The sequence below is a fragment of the Pelodiscus sinensis genome, chromosome 5 (assembly GCF_052426305.1).
Source record: "Pelodiscus sinensis isolate ZL-2025 chromosome 5, ASM5242630v1, whole genome shotgun sequence".
Classification (NCBI taxonomy): Eukaryota; Metazoa; Chordata; order Testudines; family Trionychidae; genus Pelodiscus; species Pelodiscus sinensis.
Window position 1 is genome coordinate 65244957 of NC_143056.1, and position 25789 is coordinate 65270745.

At 44.9% G+C, this 25789-nt stretch overlaps 2 protein-coding genes across 2 annotated transcripts in view; both read right to left on the reverse strand.

The window, feature by feature from the left end:
* The window catches only part of LOC102452248 (cytosolic phospholipase A2 epsilon), a 43895-nt gene extending 43062 nt beyond the window's left edge, over positions 1 to 833 (reverse strand). Inside the window, 2 exon segments of the mRNA XM_006130365.5 lie at positions 191 to 277; positions 667 to 833. Coding sequence (XP_006130427.4) covers positions 191 to 277; positions 667 to 777 — 198 coding nt within the window. The 5' untranslated portion in view covers positions 778 to 833.
* A 9268-nt stretch (positions 834 to 10101) lies between these two features.
* The window catches only part of LOC102448586 (cytosolic phospholipase A2 epsilon-like), a 35189-nt gene continuing 19501 nt past the window's right edge, over positions 10102 to 25789 (reverse strand). Inside the window, exons 13-21 of the mRNA XM_006130348.5 lie at positions 21940 to 22076; positions 21350 to 21572; positions 20495 to 20609; positions 19968 to 20105; positions 17899 to 18006; positions 17150 to 17341; positions 15119 to 15285; positions 13915 to 14101; positions 10102 to 11173 (exon numbers count right to left, since the gene is read on the reverse strand). Coding sequence (XP_006130410.4) covers positions 10965 to 11173; positions 13915 to 14101; positions 15119 to 15285; positions 17150 to 17341; positions 17899 to 18006; positions 19968 to 20105; positions 20495 to 20609; positions 21350 to 21572; positions 21940 to 22076 — 1476 coding nt within the window. The 3' untranslated portion in view covers positions 10102 to 10964. The remainder of the gene's footprint in view (positions 11174 to 13914; positions 14102 to 15118; positions 15286 to 17149; positions 17342 to 17898; positions 18007 to 19967; positions 20106 to 20494; positions 20610 to 21349; positions 21573 to 21939; positions 22077 to 25789) is intronic.

Genomic DNA, 25789 nt, shown 5'->3' on the forward strand with positions numbered 1-25789 from the left:
CAAGCTCTACCACAAATTAAGCACGGAATTTAGATGATTAACAAAAGGAAATTTCAACATGGAACCTACTATCGCTAAACATTCAACACTCAGATAACTACTAAATTCAATCCAAATCTCCTGCCTCCACTTGCCCTCAAAAGTACATATACTTAGTTATTTTCCCAAAATGCTACCTATGTTATAGTACCTTATAGTCAGCATTCCTCTGTTCTTCACGTTGCTTCATCCCTTTAGTTTCTACATTTCCCAATGGGTCTGTTTTGCTATTTAAGTCCTGAGAGAAGAGAAAAAAGCAAAAAAGGGAAATTAGTAGCATCTGAAAACATTTTTCCATTTTCATATTATAAATTCATAATTACAGTGCCATATTTTAACTCCAAAATGTGGAGCTGTTGCTTATTCACTCCCAGTGGTGTACCACGCAGCAAGTCAGTCTACACTTCCTTTTTGTTTTTATTGACAAGACTCTGGGTAAAGTGAAAAAAATATGTAAGTGTCAACCATTTCTATAAGATATGGCAGGGATGCTAACTCCTCACAACTGTAAATATCAGAGGAACAGCAACACTGGCTGATGAGGCAGGATTTGATTCTCCATGCACTCGGGAGTGCTATTCTGAATCAGGATCTCAGAAAATCTGATTTGGTTGGTTTTTTTCTTACCTCATGGAAGCCAGCAAGTGATTCCATTGCGGTCTCTGCTGCTTTTAGGTCAGGCACTACCAGTACTACTTGAATACTAAGTTCCACACCTGGCAGTGACTCCTGAAACATATGCACAGACTTGAAAACAGCTGAAGTTGCTGACCAGGTGCTGTGTACATATTGGCAGAGTCCTACCCCTCTATGATGCTCTTAACAGAAAGAATCCCCACCCACATCCCTCAGAACAAGTCTGTTGCAAGAGCAGATTATTTTTTTGCAGCTACAGAGGTGGTTGAACAGAATAAACAGAGGCCAAAGGGTGTGCTTTTGGGCACTGCCCTCATGGGTAGCAATGGGAAGCAACACACTACCCCTCTGAGGTTCAAATCCCACTTTTGCTCTCCCCGTGAAATGAGGACGGGGGAGGGGGGGAATAAGTTGCTACAGCCATAAAGACAAGGCCTGATATGTGTCCTCAGCCCAGGACCTAGCCAGCTTGGCTTCAGGTCCCTACATATCACCTGCAGGGAGCACATTGCAATAACTTTTGCCAAAGCTGGGGGGGGGGAGGAAGAGACAGAACTTCTGCATAATACCACAAACATCCCCTTGCCTCCCCACATTATAATCTACCTCCTATGCATCCACCACCAATAAGCCTGAAAATACTTCTCTCTCCTCAAGCATCCCCTCTTCCTCACACCTTCCCAAATTCCAGTTTCTCTTCCCTTTCCCTCCAAAAATAGCCAAGTCTCTCCAAGGCTTCTTCCAATCATATGCCCCCCATCCTAAATTACCCTCTCCACGTTTCCTTGGAAGGTCATGAGTTTGTGTCCCTTCTGGGGTCCTCCCTAAAGCCAGTTCTTCCAAGCCCCTCCCTCTGAGGGTGTTTCAAGATCCCCCCCTTAGCTGTGACATTCCGCAAGATACCCTATGAGGCTGGATTCCACTTCAGCTTCAACTAGCAAGATCACCCCACAGCCAAAGTCCTTCTCTCATTTCCCCATCTTCAATTCCCAAACTTCTTTAATGACGAGGGAAGTAGGAACATTAGGAATGTGACACATAGGTGTTCACTTAGGGCACCTGTGATTGTGACTTAGCCACCTAACCACTCACTGGCTGTGAGCTGCAGCAGTGTGGTTTTCACTACTCTGTCCTCAGCAGGGTTTTAGTGGGACTGTCCACTTAAGACTTAGCCCAGCAGTGAACTGTCGCATGGGGAGGTTAGCCTCCAGCCCCACTCCTCTCCCCCCTCCATCAGAGTTCCTACTGCTGGTCAAAGTCCCAATGCAAGGCCTCCCAAGCATCTCCAGCCCTGGTTGCCAGGGTGCGCCCCAGCCCCAGCATGCTGGGAAAGTGGTTTCAGCCATGGAGCCCCAAGCAACATAGCCACATGCTCCCCCAGTTGTGGAGCACCCTCAACCCAAAGCATTGGGCAGCCAGCCCAGAAAACTGGCTACCTTAGACCCAGCCCCAGTCTGGGTCATGGGGGAAGAGTGGGAAGCAGGACAGGACTTCAGGGCAGAGCGTGGGCAGCAGGGTCACGCCTGGTTCTTTGGGGAGGTTCAGCCTCCATATCCCACCACCTATGTATACGTCATCCTGAAGGTACACATGCACCTCTTCACTTTCCTAATACCCGTTGGAAACTACAAAACATGAATTTCCTCATATAATAATCACAGCTTTGTCACATACCTCAAACTAAGCCATACATGTCCTTACATCCCAAATACAACCTTGACCAAGCTGGCCAGACTACTGCCTCTACCATGTAGTGCAGGCACAACTAACACACTGACTGCACCTGGGGAGTATGCAGATATTTCCCTTTGGCTACTGCTAATTTGAGTTAAATGGTAGGAAAGTTCCAAATGCACCATTTAAAAATACTTTTTGTCCTCTAATAGTGTTACATGGAATCCTATGGCTGAGTGAATGCATAGTAAATAGAGGCAAAGAGTTTGTATATTTCAGTACCTGTTAAGTCCATACAGTAAAGGTATGGGTATGGTTTATTGTGGCTTTGCTGAAGAGGGCAGAGTTAAGGTCACATGAGCAATCTTAACTTGGCATGTCCTGGTTTTCTGAAATTTGAGTCTTGCTCAGCTCAATATTCTGCAGGGGGTCAACATACCATCCTTAATTCTGTATTATTGTCAACTTTGCCTCTGAATTACCTAGATTTTTCTAAATAGGAAAAGATACATTATCAGCAGAGGTTAGTAGTACTATAATTGAGTCTGTTGTACATTTCATATTCCACAGTTTGCACAGAGAGCCAAATTAGCTTGGAGAGCAATCATAATGTCATAGTATACACTTTGCTCTCCCACAAACTTCTGCAACCTTGTGATCCATGATTCACCCAAAGTTTACAAGCTAGCTACCTGACAGTGCACATAGTTCATATACCTTAGAGGTCAAGGAACCTGCATGGTCAGTTCCAAACCTTTGCACTATGTATTTTTGGAAACCCATATTAATTTGTTCCAAGATCCAGAAGGAGGCACTCCCTCATGAGTCAAATACAGATTTTTCTCAAACAATCAATCTAAGGCTTTCCTAACGCCTATCCCCATTGCCAAACTCCTGGGCAGCTGCAACCTTCTCCCTGTTTCTCCATTACATGCACAAAAAGATCTCTGTTTTCAGCTCACTGCCAAATACCACAAAAATGTTGGTAATAGCACCTGCTGTCTGTTCCACTAAGTTCACAATTAACCTCCTCATAAAATGATAGCAAATTTATGATAACACAGAAGCAACATGTTCAGTGAGTTACAATGTCAGCTGCTAAGTTCAGGGGCACAGTAACAGCTGTGCAGGTGGTCGATTATTAGCTTTTTATTGCCAAGCATTTTTCCATTCACAGTTACACAAAAATAACAATTGTCTTTTTCCTGTTACAACATAATATTGAGTAATCTTTAAAATGAGTCTTCTGCAATTATTTATTTCCAAAGTTACACCGATACTGAAAGGACAGCACATTCAAGAACATGGGCATTTTTGTTGTGTATTGCAAAAAACTGTGTCAACATTGCACAGGAAGAGCTTTATTAATGTGCAAACAAAAAGCTTACATTGACAACTGGCAATAAATAGCACAGTTCTTGTCATAAGGTTAGTAGAGATCACAAAATTTCATATAGAAAATGCCAATACATCAGCTTTGTTCATAACAATGACTTTGGCAATACATATAAGGTGAAAATTAAACTGTCATATTTCATTTTCTATCAGCATAAGGCCCTCGTGATGTGTTTCATGAGTTTATGGGAGGAAGGTGGAAGAGAAAAATAGTGTTGAGACACTTTTATGCCTCCATCCTAATGCCATCTTGGGTTCACCTTTTCACTCCCTAGCACAAGATGAAACAGCCTTAATGTTACTCTATTTTGCACTGGCTGTCATGGGCCCTAAGGCACATTTGCGTTGCTAGGTATTTCCGGGATATAAATATGTCTTTTTTTCTTCTCACTCCTCCTGGGGGATCTGAGTTTGACTCTAGAGGTGTTGCTGCACAAGTAGGAAGCATGGCAGCATCTGGTAATTAAGCTCATAGCAAATCTATTTACTTAATTTGCTTTCCTGTGCTTTATTTTTTCTCTCAGGCGCTTCGTGCTGCAGTTATGCATGCTTTCTAAATAAAATCCTGATGCTTCTGCTTGTGAAGTTCCCCAAACTTTGGATGGTTCTGCGGGCTATGTGAGTTAACAGGCAATTTTAAATTAACAGGCAATGTTAATTTTTTATGAAGGTTCTCAGAATTCCCATTGCTCTCCTCCCTCTCAGACATAACTTAGGAAAGGCTGGGGGCAGGATGTTTCCTTGAGATTGGAAGGAAGCCTACCCTTGTCCTACAAGTCTAGTGAATTTGTTTTCTCATTTTCACTCCAAGACTACAATGAATACAGTAATTTTGATGTTATTTAAAATATCTGCAAGTAGATGAGAGAGTTGGTCATTTCTAGGTTTGTAACAGTGACAGCTAAGGATAAGTAAAAAAATCAGTGCTAGGTTATATGATTTTCTCTGCACCCCACACTTCCCTGCAAATGCTTTCAGCTGTCATCCTGCCTTTCACAATTCTCATGCATCCCCCTTTATCTCCGCCTGTGTTCCACATTCCACTGTATCCTCTCAGTTTCCTCCTGTACCTCTTATTTCTTTATCTCCCTCTTCAGTCATTTCCTGTACCCCATATTCCACTACAAATTCCATAGTCTCCCTCCTGCTGTAGCACATACAGAGGTGCTGACTTTCTAATTTCCCTCAGGGTGCTCGACCCCTGGCCCTGCCCCCAATCCACAGCTTCCGAAGGCTCCACCCTATCTTTTCCTGCCTCATTTGACCCCTCCTGAAGAGCTGATCATGAGAAGGCAGGAGGTGCTAGAGGGGAGAGTGGGATTGACAGGGCTGCTGGTAGGTGGTGAGCACCCACTATTTTTTCCCCATACATGCTCCAGAGCATCCCTTATGGCAGCAGCCTCTGCCCATTGTTTTTCAGTCACGTCTCTCTTCATGTAGGCACATAGCTACAGGCATCAGAAGCCTGACAACACTGAACACATGACATTGTAGAAGGGAGTCGTATTGATGCTCAGTGAAAAAGCAAGAGTTTGAGTTTTCCTATGGCTTTGAGAGTGGTTCTCAGATGAGAACCTCCCTGTCACTGATGCAGCACCACAGAAGGATCAAGTGACTGCTGCTACTCAGACACAGGCAGAAGGAGCCAGTCACTTTTATTGTACTAATCCTTTCTGCTTGTTTCTCCTCCTGCGGGCAGCGCTCCAGAGCTCTTCTCCAAGGCAGGTGGTTTCCTCTATTGTAGTCCTGGAGAGAAAGCTAGGACATACTGGCCACAGGTGAAATAGAATACAAGAATTAGCAGTGTGATGCAGGAGAGGAAGTGACAAAGGTGTTCTACAGGATTTGGACATTTTTTTCTGTATGGTGTCACATATGGAGTGTTTAAAATGTTGAAACATAGGGCTGAGTGATGTGTTCAGCCATGTCTATTTCAAGGTGCTAACAGATACTGCCTGCTTCAGAATGATACGGTGACCCGTTGTGTAATATGCAAAGCTGTACATAACACATCATGAAGGTGGCGGCTAGCGAGCACAGGTTCCGCTATGAATAACCCTGCATTACCATCCCATTAGAGAACTTGTCTCCGTATCACAAATACTGACAGTTATTCATATATTGTATACTTACTGAACTGACCCTTCACAGACACTATGAATAAACGTGATTGTTCTGAGTGTGCCAAAACACTGCAGTCTGCTATTAATCTGGGCATGGGAGTTGAGAATAGGCAGATAGAAGGAGGTAGGCCTCACACCATAAACTTACACAGGGTGAAATTAACCCCGTGCTGAAGTCCAGCACAAGATCAATGCACCACCTTGGTCCCAAAAACAGAGCTGACTGAAAGTATTAATGTGGTGAGCTGGAGCAACCCCGCCACTATCCCTGCCAAGGGGAGCGGGTCGCGGGTGGGAGAAGCGCGAGCCCGGCACAAGCGGCGGTGAGCTGAATACCACCACCCGGCGTTAGGGCGGGGGTGGATTGGTGCACGGCTGTAGGAGGGCGGATGGGGAATGGGGGAGTGAGTGTGCTGCTGCCCTGCACAGCGCCACTTGGTGACGTCATCAGAGTGACGGGAGGTGGGGGAATGTGCGCGCGGCCACCCGGGCCACCCCGGGTGGCGTGACATCATCCTGTATGGCATCATGAGCACACCGGAAGGGGAGATGGGGGATAAAGGTGGGGCAGAAAGCCCAGAGAGGGGAGCTGGAGGGTGCGGGTAACCGGGCTCCAGGGTGTTAAGGGGGAGAAGTCCCTCCTCTTTCCCCACTTGGCGTATCACCAAGGATCAGGAAGGGCGTCGGCGGCAGAATGGAGTATGGCCCAGGGTGGGGTCGTGGAGCCCGTGAGAGGGTGCGTTTAGGGGGAAAGCCCCCACCTGTTACCACGGGGAGCTGGGTTCCTGGTGTTAGGGCCCTGGGCCGGGAGCGTGGGTGGGCCCGGACCCGCCCTCTGTCGCTGACAGGCAGCCTCAACAGGATGAACAACGGTGGATTTCGCATTACTCATAGACACACGGGAGTAAAATAAGAAGGGGGAATTACTACACAGGGCAACGGGGGTGGGACGAGCGTAGGGAACGACCAGGCATGGTACACGGACCATGACAATTAAACTATGACCATGCAATGAATGATTTTATCAAAGCAATTGAAAAGTCTCATAGGGTATGTCTACACTACAGCGTTATTTTGAAATATCTTATTTTGAAATAGTTATTTCAAAATATCTTATTTCGAAATAATGCATCTAGACACAAAATGCATTTCGAAATAGCATTTTACTATTTTGAAATAGCACGTCCACACTGATTGGATGCTGAATCTCATTTAAGGCCATCCGGAATCAGTTCTGACAGGGCATCAAGTCAGGAGTTAGCCTCAGGCAGCAGCCGCACAAGGTATCTGAGGCCTGTGCTTAAAGGGAACCACTCCCCCAGAACAGCCAGTTCTCAGGTTTCCCTGCTTGCTTGCCTACCTCGCTGAGGGACAACAAAGCATTTTTTTCTCTGGGTGCTCTGGTTGCCCTCACTCAGGATACCACAGCACTCTGCAGCATGGAGCTGGAGCCGCCCCTGGGCACTCTGGTGCTTCTCCTGGACGTGTTGCTGTGAGCCTGGCAGCATGTTCTGCAGGTAGTAACAGTCTCCCTGGTGTGCCCCACTGGGGGCTTGTGCCTCATTCCTCTCTCACGTCCTTCCACTTACCCCTCCCTAACCCCCCTTCCTTCTGTACAATGAAAGACATGAGTTCATTACAACAAAGTCTCTTTATTGAACAAAACTGGGGTGGGGAGGAGGAATGAAACTGAGGTGAGACTGGGGAAAGAAGGTGGGAGAGGAGAAGAGGGAGGATGGGAGAGGGGAGGGGTAAACCTGGGAGGAGGCAGGGGAAGGCAAGGGGAGGAAGGGGGAGGAGAAGCTCAGGGCTCAGGGTTGAGGGTCTCACCGGCCCAACTGTCTCCCAACACCATGGGTGCAGAGGCCTTGGTGTCCCTGGGGCTGTGGGGAGGGTGTGGAGGAAGAAGCGGGAGGGGGAGAAGAAGTGGGAGGAGGAGCGGTAGGTAGCTGGGGAAGCAGCAGGGGCTGGAGCAGCAGGAGGCAGCAAGCTCTGCACCAGTGTCTGCAGGTGCTCGCAGATGGCACGGTTCTGGGCAAGCTGCTCCCGCTGGAGCTGCAGGTCTTCCTGCCCCCAGTGGTTGAGGGTGCAGGGCTTGCAGTGCCCCCAGATGCTCCTGCTGGTACCCCTCGACTGCATGGATGGGCCTGCGGAGTTCTCGGGTGCGGGAGGATGTCCCGGGTGGTGTGGTGCACCCTGCACTCGCAGCTGGTGTGGCTGTGGAGAAACAAGAGAAGTGGTCAGTTATCCTTGGGGACACAGTGGGTGAAGCCCAACCCCCCTCTGCAAGGCGAGAATGACAGGTCTCCTCACCATCAGAGCCAAAGTGCTTGCACAGAGGCCATGTTCAGGATGTCCTGCTATGCCAGGTAGTGGGAGCTGCCCTGGGACTGCACCCATGCCCCTGTGCTGTATATAGTGTAGGGGTGTGGGGGGGGGGGAGGGGAGCTGTCCCCTGCCTCTGTGTAGAGGGGGCTTGTGGAGGAAGGGTGTCCTGCTGTGTCCCACTCCGGGGTCAGGAGCATATCATGTCTCTTCACACATGCGTGTGACTAACAGGCCAAGGCCCCTGTGTGGCAGCTAGCTGGGGCCATGTGCCCAGGGGTGGCATGGTACATGCTCGCATGTGCACAGGTTGCTGCCTGATCCTTGGTCAGCAAGGCCTACGCACATGGTCCCTGGTCTCCCTCCCCCTGCCATAAAGGGACAGTGATGGCACTCACATGTTGTTGCCTCCCCGGATGACACCGGTGACAGGTCCGCTGGGACGGCTCAAGGGTCCTGGCTGTGCGGCATGCTCCCTTCGGGCTCCTGCAGTTCCTGGCCCTCCTCCTCCTCCTCCTCCTCCTCCTCCTCCTCCTCCTCTATGCGTTGGTCAGGGCCCTCTGCCCCAGGGTTGATGACCACCTGGGGGGCACAGACCATCCCGCCCCCCAGAATGTGGTCTAGGGCATGAAAATAGGGGCAGCTCTCTGTGTCTGCCCCAGTTTGGGAGCTGCCCCCTGTGGACCTGGCATAGGCCTGCCACAGTTCCTTAATTTTCATCTGAACCTACTCCTGGGTTCAGATATGGCCGTTGGTGGCCAGGCTAGCAGCCATCCTGCTGTAGATGGCCGCGTTCCTCCATCTAGTGTGGAGATCATGGACGTTGGAGGCATCCCCCCAAACCTCAATCAAGTCCATGATCTCCGCACTGGACCAGGAAGATGCCCACCTTCTCTGGCCCCTGGCAGGCTACTGGGAGCTGGGGGACTGGGCCCGGGGAGCGGTGGAGGGCTGGCTGGCACTGGCTGCCTGGCTCAGGCTGGGGCCACTGGGTCAGGGACAGTGAATACTGGCTCTGGGCTGGCAGGCCTGGACCTGGCACAGACACTGTGGCCAGACTCTACCCCTTTAAGGACTCTGGGGAGCAAGGGAGGAGAGGAGTTTTCCTGGTTGGGGCCAGAGTGTCCAGCAGGGCACCCTGGAAAGAGCTGGAGGCCCCCTATTTCAAAATAGCCCCTATTCCGCGTCTACACAGCACTTATTTCAAAATAGCAATTTCAAAATAGGCGCTATTCCTCATGGAATGTGGTTTACCAAGTTCAAAATAAGCCCTCCTTACGCTTGTGTAGACACTAGTACAGTTATTTCAAAATAACGGCTGTTATTTTGAAATAACTTTGCTGTGTAGACATACCCATAGAGAAGTGTTCCAGAAATGCAGATTAAAAAAAAAAAAGCTTGTATGGAGCTCAAGTTGGACAAATATGTAGGCACATCGTAATTCATCTTGGCTGTAATCACCATTGTGCCTGAAGTCTCTTAATTTTCAAGGAGTTTGGCCTCTTAACTGAGGATTTACAGCAGCTCAACTGCTATACTAGAACTCGGAAATAAAAGTCAATTTTGACCCACCTCTCCCCTGGAAATTAATGCTTAAGAGAAATCTCAAAGGGTCAATATTTCTGGATCTCCATCACCAGTGCTGCAGAAAAATCAGAGCTCGAAGCTGCCACTAAACAAATTAATGCCAAATTGAAAAGGCTATGCCAACTAGCACTCACATGGTTTTAGTGCTTTGACTCCACACAGAAGAATAAAGATAAAAAAAGATGTGTCTGATTATATGATTTTATATTCCACCTGCTGTGTTGCTTTACACAGCTAGGGAGTGTAGAAGAATAGGAAAGTGCATTCTGAATCAGTTAGCCTTTAAAATTACCATTAAATTCTATGAAATCCCAGACAATGGTCAAATCAGGACATAAGTTTATTTTAAATTAGAACTGTTGATTAAAAACATAAATAACAGATAATTACAAGGGCACCTCTGATACTTTGAAGACAGGCAGAACATTCAGTTTATATGTTAAAAAACAAATGAAAAGTGGATGTTAAAAGTAAACTTAACCAAAGCATGTTACAAGAACTAGGGGAAGAACAAAGGTACGTAGGAATTTAAGCCTCAGACAAACCTAAATCCCTGTTTTAGGCTCTACAACAATCTACAAAATCTGTATATGGCTGCTGCCTAACTCTGCAGGCACTGAGGGGGAGGTCTACAGCTATCTCGGAATTAAATAAGACTGTAACTTTAGTATCTAAGAGAGAGCAGTTCTTGTGTTCCCCTCCTCACAGGGACCGTAATTGTCCTTGAGCCTTCAATGGCTTGACTGGCAGAATTCCTAGTCCTCTTCCCTACAGTGCATCTTAGTGAAACATGTCACAGTCTGGCCCATGGGCAATAGTTCACTGACTAGTTGTTTCTAAACTAAAACAAGGCAGAACTAGTGTTATTTAAATATGAATTGAATCCAGCATATACACTGTAGTTTAGACACATTTTTAAACTCACTCTTTAGGTATTTAGAACATGCCCATCACCACAGCAGCTCTTTGTCTATGACTATCCATGTACTGTATTTCTACAAATTGCACTTTAGTCTCCTAAATTCATTTTGTAGCAATAAAATTCATTGGGGGAATGAGGAAGGCCACTCCATTGGGAGACCTTTGCTTATCGGGGACAGCTAGTTAATAGGGTCAAACTGGCCAATCTTCAGAAAAGCTGTGGTTCTCCATGTGCTAGAAGATAAAAGACACTTGCCATGGTGACTATTTTTTATGTTGCCTTTTCCTTTCCACTGCTGTACGCAAGGCTTGAAGAATCAGGTGTTTGTTATTCAGGATGTTGTATTCAGTCAGTTTAACCAGCTGATCATAATCTTTCTCCTTGTATGTGACTGAATATGTAGAATAGGGGGAAAAGTGACTGGTAAGATCAACTTTGCCTTCCTCCATCTCTGAACTGCAGCGCTTCACCCCTAGGGAAAAAGTTCAACAGGACATTGCTGCAGTATGGGCTGATCTCTTCATGTACCACCAATAATTGCACAGAGAGGGAGTTTTCTCTGTAATGAGAGGCTCACCCGTTTGAATGTCTGGGCATGTTTTACAAGTGTTTCTGTTGCAATTCACTAATTTGATCCCTGGATCATGGGAATGTCAGTTGCCTGATCTATAGGGGTATGTCTACACTACAGAGTTAATTCGAACTAACAGGCTACACATACAAACCGCTAGTTCGAACTTAATTCGAACTAGCGGAGCGCTTAATTCGAACTAGGTAAACCTCATTCTACGAGGACTAATGCCTAGTTCGAATTAAGTAGTTCGAATTAAGGGTGGTGTAGCCACTTAATTCGAACTAGTGGGAGGCTGGCCCTCCCCAGCTTTCCCTGGTGGCCACTCTGGGCACCACCAGGGAAACTCTTCTGCCCCCCTCCCGGCCCCGGAGCCCTTAAAGGGGCACGGGCTGGCTACGGTGCCCATGTCAGATGCAAGCCTGCCAGCACCCAGCCAGCAGACCCTGCACCTGGCACGGCTCGAGCCAGCCACCCGCTGCCACCCAGCCCTCCGCCTCTTCCCAGGACCAGGCTGGCGGCTCCCGGGAGCCTGCCCAGGCCCGCAAGAGGCGGGCGCCCGCCTGGTCTAGTGCAGACATCGTGAACCTCATCCACGACCTCCGCACTAGGCACAGGAAAGTGGCCGTCTAGGGAAGGATAGCTGCCAGCCTGGCCACCCCGGAGCAGGTTTGCATGAAAATCAAGGTGGTCCACTGAGACCCCCGACCCTGAGCCCTGAGCTTAGAATGGCCGTACTGGGTCAGATCAAAGGTCCATCTAGCCCAGTAGTCTGTCTGTCAACAGCGGCCAACACTAGGTACCCTGGAGGGGATGGACCGAAGACAACGACCAAGCCATTTGTCTTGTGCCATCCATCTCCAGCCTTCCACAAACAGAGGCCAGGGACACCATTTCTACCACCTGGCTAATACCACTCCATGGACCCAACCTCCATGACTTTATCTCAATTCTCTTTAAATTCTGTTCTAGTTTTAGCCTTCACAGCCTCCTGCAGCAAGGAGTTCCACAGATTGACTATTTGCTTTGTGAAGAAGAACTTTCTGTTGTTAGTTTGAAGCCTGCTACCCATTCATTTCATTTGGTGTCCTCTAGTCCTTCTATTATGGGAACTAATGAAGAACTTTTCTTTATGCACCCTCTCCACACCACTCATGCTTTTATAGACCTCTATCATATCCCCCCTCAGTCTCCTCTTTTCTAAGCTGAAAAGTCCCAGTCTCTTTAGCCTCTCTTCATATGGGACCTGTTCCAAACCCCTGATCATTTTAGTTGCCCTCCCCTCTCCCAGCCTCTCTCTTCCCCTCTCCCACCTCCTTTTCCCAGTCTCCCCGGGGTTTGTTCAATAAAGAGAGTTTCTATTTTTGAACACACGTGTCCTTTATTTCGTACATCAGGAAGGGAGGTTAGGGAGGGGTAAGTGGAAGGAGGTGACGGAGGAATGGGGTACGAGCTCCCGATGGGGAGGACTGGGCTGGCTCTGCGGGCTCCTCGGGGAGGAAGCTCTCCTGAAGCCCCTTGATTGACCCCCCCTCCGGATGGCAGCCTGCGGCAAGTGCAGACGGGCTGATAGCCGAATGCTGTGATGTGCCGAGTGTGGGCACTCAGGGCACTCCAAGCCAGGACTGCTTTGCAAGCGGGGAACCCTGAGAACTGTCTGTCCGGGGTGGGGGTCGGGTTCCTTTAAGCACAGTCTTCGGCTAGCCTGAGACAGCAGCTCCATGCTCTAAGTCCTAATCTGATGCCCTGCCGGCACTGCTTCCGGCCATCCTTAACCTCAGTTCAGGGTCCACTCGGTGTGGACATGCTAGTTCGAATTAGCAAAACGCTAATTCGAACTGGTTTTTAAGTCTAGATGCGCTAATTCGAATTAGCTTAGTTTGAATTAACTAATTCGAACTAAGTTAGTTTGAATTAGCGCTGTAGTGTAGACATACCCTAGGTGACTATCCCCCTATGAGTGTCTCTTGTCTGCTTATAACAGCCTTAGAAAAGTCATCTGGGAAACAGGCAGGAAAGGAAAATAACAACATGGCAAACGGTGGGATTTGGGGAAGGGGAATGGAACCAAAGGAAGAGTACAAGCCACAAAACATATTTAATAGGTGAAACAGTGACCCCATTCAATGGAATGGCTATTTCTACCTCCATGTCCATGAACAGGTTATTTACAAGGAAAGCAAAGCTCTCATAGCCATAAAGTCTCAGAGGTGTGACACTGGCCATTCTATACTTGGGACAGAGACCCAATATCACACACACGTGCATACACACACACAGGCACACAAACACACACAAAGTCTGTTAAAAGAAAAGGAAGCTTGTAATTATATTGGGGGTTTCTCCTTAAATGTATGCTTCCTTTGACTTTAGTTTAAAGATTTTGCATTTTTAATTACTACAGTTTTTACTTATATACAGCAAGATAACTAGGGATATGTAACAGATGAAGATTAATATGGAAATAAAACAGGTCTTATTCTTAATAGGAAATATGTAAAAGTGGTAAGTTAGGCATTGGAGAGGTTTGTTGCAGTGAAATGAGCAAGTGGAGAGGAATGAATTAAAGAATTAAATTCAGTCAGTTGACCAGCTAATCAGAATGGCCTTCACTGAATACTTGGCTACTGTTGATAACTTACCAGGTGCTTTGTAACTTTGGTAGGTGTCATTCACTAGTGGGAAAAATAGCAATATAGGAGCCCCTGCAGTCTCAGCATCTTCAAAGAGGTAGCACTCCTTTAAATTTTTCCTCTCTTCTTCACTCAGCACAACTTTTGGGAATGGGATTCCTTGTTCTGAGAAGTACTTATAGGACTGGTCCAGAGGCTAGATCAAAGACAATATGAAAACCCAAAGAACAGGCTGAGATCAGGATTTCCTGAAGCAAATATTAAATTGTACTACCGTAAAATCTCAAGTATAATGCACACTTTTTTCCCGTTTTTTTTTTTAGCATCAAAGGCGGGGTGCGCATTATTTATAGGAGGATTTTTTTTTTTAAGTTTTAAACTCACCCTCGGCAGGCACGAGCTGGGTGGGGGGGGGGGAGGGCGGTGTAGGGGAGACAGGATGGGACCGGCAGGCGTGAGCTCGGTGCGCGGACAGCTGGGTGAGGGACACTCCCCCAGCAGGCGCGAGCGCAGCACGTGGACAGCTGGATGGGGGACACTCCCCCAACAGGCGCGAGCGCAGCACGAGGACAGCTGGGTGGGGGACACTCCCCCGGCAGGCATGAGCTCGGCACGCCAGCAGCTGAGTAGGGGACACTCCTCTGGCAGGTGCAAGCTCAGTTTGTGTTTGCAGTTGTGCCTTGGAGTTGTGAGGAGCTTCCTAATCTGACTTTGTAGATTTATTGTGCTTTGGAGTTGCTTATATGGTGTTAGAAGAATTAGCAGGAGGAATATGGGGGCAAATAGGATACCGTAAAATCTCGAGTATAATGGGGGTGTGCATTATAGATAAGAGTTTAGTTTAGTCAAGAATTCTAACGTTTAAAAGGGAGGGGCGCATTATACATAGGTGCGCATTATACTCGAGATTTTACAGTAGGCTACTTAAGGGATAGCCCTGGCTTTCCCGTTAAGAAACATGCAATATATGAAAATCCATGGCCAGATTTTTAAATTTTTCTTAGGGCACTCAACAAAAAACACTCAGCAAATGATTGGATTAGAGAATGTGAATACAAGTTTAAGCTGCAGCATTAAGCTAAAACACTATGGTTCAGAGTACTTAACAATGGGCTTTTAATAGTTACAATACTGCAGAAGCTTAAGTGCTAAAAATTTACAGACAAGTAACTATTATTGGAAAAACTAAGAAAAAAAATCTGATTTTTCTCACCAGTATCTGTGATCCTGCACTATAATTTAAATGTAGGATGACATCCACTTTCCTCTCTGGCCTCAAAAGTGGAGGGCAGCTGGTATTGATGAAGAATCCAGTATCGACCAGGGATAGGCATTCTGCTGTTTCAGTCAGCTGATTAGGTGATGTGTCCAGCACAGTATCTAGAAGGAAAAGATGTCTTGTTATATGTGAAATCCCGTAAGAGTAGATCCTGATGCTCTAATGAACATACTGACCAAGAGAAAAGGGTATTCAGCCGCTTCCCACATCTCTAATTTCCTTAGACATTTGGTAATCTATTTACATCACTGTTGCTCACCCTTAAATTAGAACAACTATTTTCCATGATGTCAGAATCTATATGTTAATTTTATTCCTAACTTCTTCAAAGCGTACTAATCCACCCATTCTTCCTCTCACTTCTTTCTCTTTTTCTTTTGGATGCATTTATTTAAAAAAATATATATTAAGGCAAAGTTACAATATAACATTAACACTCTAAATTGCATATTACACATTCTGGATCAGGTTCACATACAAAGAACTTGGCTAAAGATTCTGGCTTGCTAGATTAGGAGCTCTTCTCCTATGAGTACACTAACTAAGGTGACCAAATTCCTAAATAGGATCTTCTTTTTGGCATTTCTCTTATGCACATACTTGGTGTTGTTAAGCAAAGGAATTCTTTTCCCAAGAATTCAGCCACACAGATAATACTAAGCAGTTTTATTAGCAATGCATTGGAGAGAGCGCAACAGCAGCTTCCAAAGAATTAGCAGGAACATAAGTATTTTTTTACATACGTCCTGCATATCATTATACCAGCTACAGCTAGTTTATCGGTTCTTTGTTCAAGAAGGAATGGATCTTTGCACAAGAATATGGAGCCAAAGTAAGGGGAGAGAAAAGGCTGGGGTGGACTGGTTCTGCAGATAAGGAGAGACAGAGCAAAGACAGCAAGATTCAACAAAACAGCTTCTTGTAAGCCTGTGAGAATCCAGGAGGGGAGTTGCAGTTTTAACAAATTCAGCGGAAGTTTTAACAAAGCTCAAGGTCTTATTGCAGCTGGGCTGTTATCATTGTCAGCCTTGGGGCTCAGCACAGGAAAACAAGGCTTTGTCCTAACAATGTGAAAGCTGTTCCATTACAAGATATATTTTACTATACCACAATGCCATAGGAGGGATCTCTTTTTTCCAATAATGTGCAATAGTTATATCTATGCACTACAGTTAAAAACCCACGGCTGGCCTGTGCCAGCTGCCACACTCACAGGACTCAAGCTGTGGGACTGTGAATTGAAGACTTCTGGGCTTGATATGGAGTCTGGCTCTGGGACCCCAATGGCCTCAGAGCCCTGAAGTCTACACTACAATTAAACAGCCCTGCACACAGAGCTGGCTTGGACCAGCCATAGGAGTCTAATTGCTAACCACAGAATTTAACTGCTAACCATTAACAAATAAATTAATTTGTCATTCTGTTTAAAATGCAGATAATTAACTGGAGCATTAGATAAGCAGGTCCGGGGATCTCTAGGAAGCTGGCATTTAGCCCATTTGATCAGCAATGGTGCACTCTTCTAATGATCAAGGATTCCTTTTGTCTACCCATTCAGGCCCAGATGCTCAAACTCTCACTGGAGTTAGGGGCCTTAAATTCTTTTGTGACTCTGGGCCTTAGTGTCTCTTCTGTGTTCATAAAGACCGTGAATGCTGTCTACACACTGAGAGCACCTATGGAGATTTAATCAAGTGGCTACAGCCCAAAGAGAAATGAGCTTGAGCCCCATCATATCCATGTCACTAAAGATTTTCAGCCCTATCAAGTTCAATTGGTTGCTCAAACAATTCTGTTTAAAAGTAGGCTCAAGGGTTGGCATGTAGGGAAGCAGGGTTTGGGAGGGGAGCGGCATTGTTTGTTTTCTTGTTAAATAAAATCCATTCATTCTCTCCCAAGCCTCCACACTATACTCCAGACTCCAAATTCCTTCAAAGGATGTTGCAGAAGGGCAAGTGCTATTACCTTTCCATCTACAAAATGTGTCATTCTGTAGGTAGTTGTTATGCAGCTGGAGGCCTTTTAGGAAACTGTGGTATTGGGCAACTGACACACGCTCTGTAATGGCACCACGAAGAGCACGGGAAAAGGGACCTGCTGAGGTGAATACTTGAGTCTTCTGTTCATGTGACTTCATAGGGAGGACAGGTTCTTCCTCTGCAAAAGAAGTAATAAAAGGGCTTGTTCGCCTACATAAATAGTTCTAAGAAGCCCCCAGAATAGCAATAAGCAGCAATTAAAATCTGCATGCCATTAGTTGAGTGTCCATGATGAAAATTCTCATGAGCACCTTAACAAAAGATAGATACACTTTTTTGTGATCTATCAAGACAAAATTTCTTAAAATGCCCCAGGGCTATCTTAAAAACAAATCCCCAAAATCCAATAAGCCATACAACGTCACACTGCCTACAAATCATAACACTGACAAACTATGTTGAACTGTATTTGCCAAAATTAAAACCCCCAGCAACTATTCATGTGGTGTTTTTTCAGTCACTAAATATCTGTAAACCAGGCTCATTATTCCTGACTATATTTACTCTCTTACATAGTCAATGATTATGTATAGTGATCTAAAGGTTAATCAGAAATTATTCCAGAATGGTAATCAGTAAAAATCTGGTCCACAGATTTTTAAAAATAAAATACTTCCAATTTATGTGAAGTATAATGATAAATAAATGTTACGGCAGAGCTATAAGGTAACTTACCGATATCATTTATTCTGTCACGGGTCCACCTGTGCCAAAAGTCCTCTGAAGTGTGAGACAAATTCCAGATATATAACAGATTCAGGGAAAATAAACTACTCCACATGCCTGTGTAAGGAGAAATATATCAGTATTGCCAACCCTTCGCATTTAAAAACGTAAGTCATGCCCTCTAAAAATCATAAAAGATTGGATTAAAATAATGAGATGGGTTTAAAAATATTGAGGTTTTATGTTTGTTTTCTGGGATTTTTAATCTTTAGGGCATTTTTGGTGCACATTTCCAAGCTTTGCTCTAATACTATGAGAGCTAAGAAATCTTTTTTTTTTAATTAAAGTTGTAATTCTTATGTACTCATATGATTCTAGACTTCAAGAAAAAAAACACACCAAATAACTCAACACTTGTAATAAAATGGTGAGAGTGGGCCATGCTAGAGATTTTATGAAGGCCTATATCAGGGCTATTCAACCTTGGAAGCCCCCGAGGCCACAATGATACTCACAGCACATGCCGAGGGCCACAACTTAAGCGTGCTTGCATATACATGCAAATATATATGCAAATATATGCAAATAGATTCTTTCACACTGATGGGCATGAATACAAAGATTAAGGCAAGACTACACAACACGCAGGTCCCATTTAAGTCAGTTCTGCTGATATTAATAAAATGCAGTAGTTACCCAATTTCCACCCATATGTTAGCACTTTTAATGAGCAATGACAGTCCAGGAATTTAACTACTAAATTATATATCAACAGAAGACCATTATATTGATTACTTTTTTGTTTTGGCTCACACCTGCAGGCTATGTGTTGAGCCCTGCATAAACCCAAATCACACCACGGGCCGCAAACCAACAGGCCACGGGCCACATGCAGCCCACGGGCTGCATGTTGAGTAGCCCTAGCCTATATGATCGAGTTTTGGGAGCATTTAATTGAAAACTGCCTTTTATCCTTCCACCTGAAATTGTTCCGTTACCTTTTATTTTTGTGGGCATCTGTTTTTGCACAATTCAAAATTTTTGCTGTTACTGTCTGACTTAGGGTCTTTAAGCTTTAAGGAGCAGATCGTGTCTGGCTTTGTGTGGGTGTGCGAGGGGAGGAGAAGGGTGCAAGGAATCTTCCTCTATTGTGTATGCCTTGAAAGGGGCCACAATAGCGTCTGTGCTCTGGGAAATTCAGGAATGCGGTCTTCTTATGTACGCTGCTCTCTCTGTAGACCAGGTATGATGCACCAAGGAAATGACTTTAACCATTTTAACACAGGGTGCAGCTTGCATTTACATACCTGAGAGCCTGAAAAAGAATTTGTGACTTCTGGGGCAAAATACTCCCCCTGCCCTCTCAGTAATTCCTTAAGCAGAGCAGTTCTTTACAGGTCTCTACCTTGAGTGAAACAATTTTGCCTAACACTAATTCATATAGTCTGTCACAGTAAAAGTTATAAGTCAAATCCAGCATAAGATGGAAGCCTTCCTGTATCTCTCCAGATCATCCATTCATTTCCTTCCGAAATCATCTTTCTTTTCTCTGTTGCTTACGAATCTTAATTTCTCTCTCCCTCTTTCTAGGAGTGTATTAACTCAAGAATTTTGAAATCCGGGAAGTACTGGTATATCAGATTCTCAAAAGGGTCAAGTGTTGTTATATTATTTTCTAGATATCACTGGTATGCTTGTGTTGCAGAGCATTATAGTTTCACTGACTGCATGAGGTTTAGTCACCTTTTGTCACGCTATTACAGACAAATATTCATCTGAGCTAAAATTCTAGATTAAGACCATATTCAAGAGATTAAATTGAACAAGCTTGGGCTATGTCTACACTGCAAGATCAAGATGCAGGGAGTCCCAGCTTACGTACACATTCTTGTGCTAGCACTCATCTGAGCTAATGCACTAAAAATGGGAGTGTAGCCATGAGTAGCAGCAACAGCACAAGTTTGTCACCCCCAAGTACAAACTTGCCTGAACCTCACAGGTACATATGCAAGGTGGTCGGTAGATATATTCAAACACATTTTTTAGTCTATCATCATATTTCCAGGACAATAAATCACCTTCCAAGTAGCAGATCCGGGATTCTGGGAGCCTTTTCATCAGCCGACCCATGAAGAATTCACTTCCAAAGTCTTCAGAGCGAATGAAAGCTCCATATTTCATGATTCCAACCTCATATGGGGTGAATTCCATCCATTCTGCAAACAGCCACAAACAAAAAGACAAAAACAAAAAACCTTTGAGAGCATTCACCTTGCTGAGGACAATGACTTATGCTGTGATCCAATGGATAAAGAGAGTTATAAAAAGATTGAACCACTGAAAGTTTATTACAAGCATTTTTGAACCTGGACAGACTCCAGAAATGTAGAAACATCCCAAAAATTAAAGCCAGGGATTACAAAAAGCCAGCTGGAGTAAAATTATATAGCTCCATTAACTTCAGAGGAACTATGCTAATTTTGACCAGGTCATGACCTGGTCTTTACTTTAGAGGGAATTTGGATTAATCTATATGAGGTCTTACCCACAAAACTGAGCTGCTTCCTCAGTTTAAAAAGCGAGTACATCTCTGGAGTATCTTTACCTTTGAAATCCATAGTGCTATAGTCATCTTTGACATTGATTGCCACATAGATGGGCAATGGGTTCTGGCCCTGATCCACTGCCTGTCGCTGATCCGAGAGTTTATGGTAGTCTTTCTGTTTCAAAAGAAAAATGGCTAAATTGAGGGGTGGGGGGATAGACTGGCACAGTGTATCTATACTTGGAATACAGTAAAATCGTCACATTTCAGCCATGTTTCCCATTATATGACTGCATCGTGTGCAGGGATTAATGTGACTGGGATCTTCCATATTCTACAAAATTTTCATGAACTGCTTACAACCCTGTTGACTGCACGTTCTCGGTAACTATATGGTACATGTTGTGATGGCACTTTCAGACCAACATGATAGGGAGTGAATAAAAGAAGAGATGCCTAGGACATAAAGGGGTTCTGGCATGGTCTACAGCTATACACAGGATTGGAAATGCATGGGACAGGAATACAGCAATTGCATATGCTATAAAAGCAAATGGATAATAGCCCACTGTTTGTTGTTCTAACACTCTTCAAACTATAACTACAGCACTTAACTATTACATTTTCAAAATGTGATTTTTCCAATGCAAAGCATCCATAGCCTACTAGTGAAAACAGTAATTCCCCCCCGCCCCAGATGAATATTAAAAAGTGGTCCACGCTTACACACACACACAGAGCACTCTGAACGAGACTGAAAAAATATTATCCCAAATGGGTCAGATTCAGAAAGTTATAAATATCTGTTAACTGGAAGGGAGACGTGTTTCCTCATCCATAAAGTTAATATTATAAGTGCAATATTATTTATTATACTGTAATGATTTAATAAAACCATGCTTTGATATACTGTACCCCATCATGTAACAAATATTCAACAATGAGCCCCCACAGATCTATAGAAGATGTCCTATGTCCTTCTTCTTTCCGCTGTTGTAGCTGCCTGTTATAATACTTCATACGTTCCATGGAAAAAGAACCCAGCTTGCATTTGGTCACATGTTTTCGAGCTTCATTGATTTTTTCATCCAGATCCTTCTGTGACCAATTAGCATCTCTGTACAAATTTGCCATAGTCCTAGGAAATATATTGAAGGGGAAAAAACAAAAACAACCAGTAGCTTTTATAAGAGAAGGTGCAAAATTTAACATTTTCAATTTGAAGGGTTAATGTACACTTTGCAAAAGGTTCCATGTCCTAAATCGATTCTGCCTTCTACGTACCCCAAAAACATTCTTCTCCGCTGACACTAACTATAAATATTTCCCAGTCCAAAAGAGATTTTTCTAGCAAAGTTATAAATGGGTCAAAAAAAATGGGTCATAAATAGGTTTCAGACCACAACTCTGCTCTGAGAGGAGCTGTTACCAGTGGCTCCATAATATTTCTTTAGCATAGATTTTTGTATCACCCACACAGAGAACTCTCATCATGTCTTCCTTACCAGGTTGTACCAGACAAGCCAGTCAGGTATGTAGAACAATCTATGACATTTAACTTCTTGAGACCCGATAGACTGCCATACGTCGTTGTCAGTGATCTCATTCCACCACCAGTTGTCATGATTGCCACTACAGGAATCTATTCAACACAAAGACAGCAAATTACTGCAAAGCACATGTCATATGAACACTAGATCAACTCCCGTTCCAAACCACCATGGTAGTCTCTCTTCTGACAAGATCAAAACTGAAATACACATATGCACACTCCCAAACACTGGGGAAGTTTAGGATCTGATTTGGACCCAACCTGAGTAGCTCAGGCATCTATTTGAAATAGGGAAGGGGAGGGCTTATTGTAAGCTTTTGTTCCTCTGAAAACGTTTTTGTTGCCAAGATGGGTTTTCATTCCCTAGAAAATGCCTCATATGACTGTCTCAATGCATAACTTCTAGCAGCCAAACTCCTACTACTTGCCTTCCCATTGCAGTGGTGTGTTTAAGTGGAGGTGGGGGTGTGAAAGATGGGAGTCTGACACATTATAAGAAACTTGCTCTAGGCAGAGGGGACTCATTAGCCATCCAGGCAGTCTATCTAGGAGAAGGGAAAACTCCAATTTCAAACCAAGAATGTCAGGTGTGGTCAGCCAGTTTGTGAAAGCTGTATCCTTCACATACGGTCCACAAGCTTTCATCTTCAAGGAGTATATCAGTACAAAGGATAGGGTGTGCCCAAGAAGTTACATGCAACTTCTTGTCTCATGGCTGTGGAAAATGGTCAAGTTACCACACTGTGGCCCATGTGGCTAAAAAGAGCAAGCTAAAGAGTTCTCTCTGACATCCCTGAATGTGGGAACAATGAAAAGGAAGCAAAATGAAGTAGCTGAGATGATAAAGTGAAGGAAAGTGCACATTGCCTGTATACAAGAGACAAAATGGAAGGGGTAAAATCCATGTACATAAAGAAGGGCTGTAAGAGGATGCTCAGTAGTGAAGAGGAACAGAGTAGGGACACTAGCAGCAGAAATATTACCGGATATGGGAGTGGACATCCAAAGGAAGAATGACCAGTTGATGAAAGTTAGAAAAGCACTGAACAGTGACCAAAACCTGTATGTTATATAGTGATATGTGCCACATTGAATCATGTAATAAGTCAAGTACCACATGTAAAGTACCTCATTTTCAGAGCAGATCTCAATAGATATGTAGGAGAACGCAGTGTGAACTATCAGAGGATAAAGCTTTGAGACCAGAAATGAAGCTAGTGAGGATATCTTAGAATTAACCAGAGCCCATGCCCTGATTGTTGTCAATATATTTTATAGAGCAGGAGAAGTATTTCTTTATATACAGGAGCCGTGTCAACAGGTCCCAGATTGATTATGCCCCAAGAAGGAGAAGAGAGCTAAAAAAAATCAGAAACTGTACAGTGATCCCAGAATAGCAGATTGCAGAGCAACACAGATTGCATATAACAGACTCCTTGTGAAAAAGGCAATTCAGGAATAAAAGATGAGCTGTGGTGCAATGGATAAAGTGGTGGAGACCTGTGAATGGGGAAGTTAGTCTGAGATTTAAGGATGAGGTTCTACAGAGTTCAAGTAATAACTAAACCAGCCACAAAGATACCAATGAGAGTTGGAGAAAAATATCCCAGTGTAGTATAGAAAGATCACAAGTTGTATGCGGACAAATGAAAAAAGATGTGGTGGGGGGCCTAATGAAATGCATGAAGCAGTAAAGAAAAGGGAGGAAAATTCAAGTGATGGCAGAAAGCAAAAATGCTGGAAAGTTATGAGGAATTTAAGCTCGTAAAGGAAAAGCTGAAAAAAATGGTTGCAGAAGCTAATGGTCAGGTACTTAAAGCTTCATATGTATAATTACCGAGCAAGGAAGGGCAAAAAGGAATATAGAGATTAGCTAAAATCAGACAAAGAAGCACTGAAGATTTAGGAGTTGTGAAGTGCATCAGACAAAATGGAAGAGTGCTGATGGAAGATAACAAAATCATTAGGAGATGTCAGTGGTTTTATGAGAAACTGCTCAATGGGGAGAACGTGAGGAAATCACTGAGGTAAGTATGTGCAAGCAACTCTACCTTAGAAGAGCTATCACTGTGTTAGTGAGTCAGACAGCACTAAAGAAGATGGCACATAGGAAGGCAGTGGGAACATAGGGCGTGCCAACTGAGGAATTTAAATCATTGAGCCATGGGGGAGTGGTAAGGATGATTAAGGATAAGATTTTGTCAGGGATATTTTTAATAAAGGTCACAGACTGGTCACAGGCAATAATGAAAAGTTCACTGGCCTGTCCCTAACTTTTACTAAAAATGTCCCTGATAAAATGGGGAGCTTAGCCACGGGGTCCCCACATTGCCTGTAGAAGTTGGGCTGCTGTGGGGACCCCTACTACTTGTGGAGCTGAGAGCTCCTGGGTCCCCTGGTTTGGTACTCCAGCGTACCTCTACTTCACCTGCTCCAGCTACTAGCTGAAGGAGGTCCCATCGCCCACAGTGGCCAGGGGCTGAAGGGAGGGGGTCATGCTGCCCAAGCCAGGCAAGAGCTGCAGCCTTGCCATCTATGGTGGCCAGGAGCTCCACGAGGCATCCTTCACCCCATAAGCTGGGAACTGTGGGGGAAGAGAGGAGCCCGCTGCCTACTGTGCTGGGAGCTGAGGCCCCGCTGCCTGGGAGCAGCAGCTGGGAGCTGTGGGAGTCCCTTGCTGTACCCCTTGACTAGGAGCTGTGGGGTCCCCCACGTGCTGCAGGAGGCAGGGGAACCCTGCGACTCCTGGCAGACAAGCCTGAATTCATGGAGATCTCCGGAAGTAATGGATTCCATGACTTCCACAATCTGTGTGGCTGTGTCTACACTGGCATGAATTTCCGGAAATGCTTAAAACAGAATAGTTTTCATTATAAGTATTTCCGGAAAAAGAGCATTTACATTGGCAGGCTGCTTTTCCGGAAAAGCCCTTTTTCAGGAAAAGCATCTGTGGCCAATGTAGACGCGCTTTTCCGGAAAAGAGCCCCGATCGTCATTTTCGCGATCAGGGCTTTTTTCCGGAAAAGACTACTGGGCTGTCTACACTGGCCCTTTTCCGGAACAGTGTTCCGGAATAAGGACTTATGCCCGAGCGGGAGCAGCGTAGCTTTTCCGGAATAGCGGCTGATTTTGTACAGTAGAGCGTCGTTGCTTTTCCGGAAATTCAAGGGCCAGTGTAGACAGCTCGCAGCTTATAAGTGGCCCAGTGTAGACACAGCCTGTGGGAAAAAATTATAGCCTTAACTGAAAATGATGAACTTCTTTAAATTAATCCTCCAAAAAAATACCAAGCTCATGGGAAGAGCATACTGGTCTCTATCTTCAAGCACAAAGAGGATGTGAAAGAAAGCAGCGATTACCAGTTGTAGTGGGGAGGGGCTTTCATTTCCTGAGCACATTCTGCAGCTGCTGCATGAAGACCTGCAAACTTTTTCCAATGCTGTCACCTCCTATAGGTTTGCTGAGATTCCATGGCTTGGTCCTCAGAGGGAGTCACAAAGCCCAAATTAACCCCTATGGGGATATTAAACTGTATGCTAAAGAAACAGGCTTTTTGTCCTTAGAGGGATATTCAGTCATGACTCTGGCCTCCTTTAAATGCAGCCCTTTGTTTGGGTCCTAGCTCACTCCTTTGTGGGATTTATGTTGCTTTGCTTGTGGCCAATAGAAGAATCAATAGCTTACTGGCCACTCAAAGCACACGCCCACAGATCCTCTGCCTCCATTGCTCCAGCCCAGATCCTGCCCAGCACCCCTGCCTTCCTGCCCTGCTCTTGCCTTCCCTGACTTCTGCCAGCCACCAG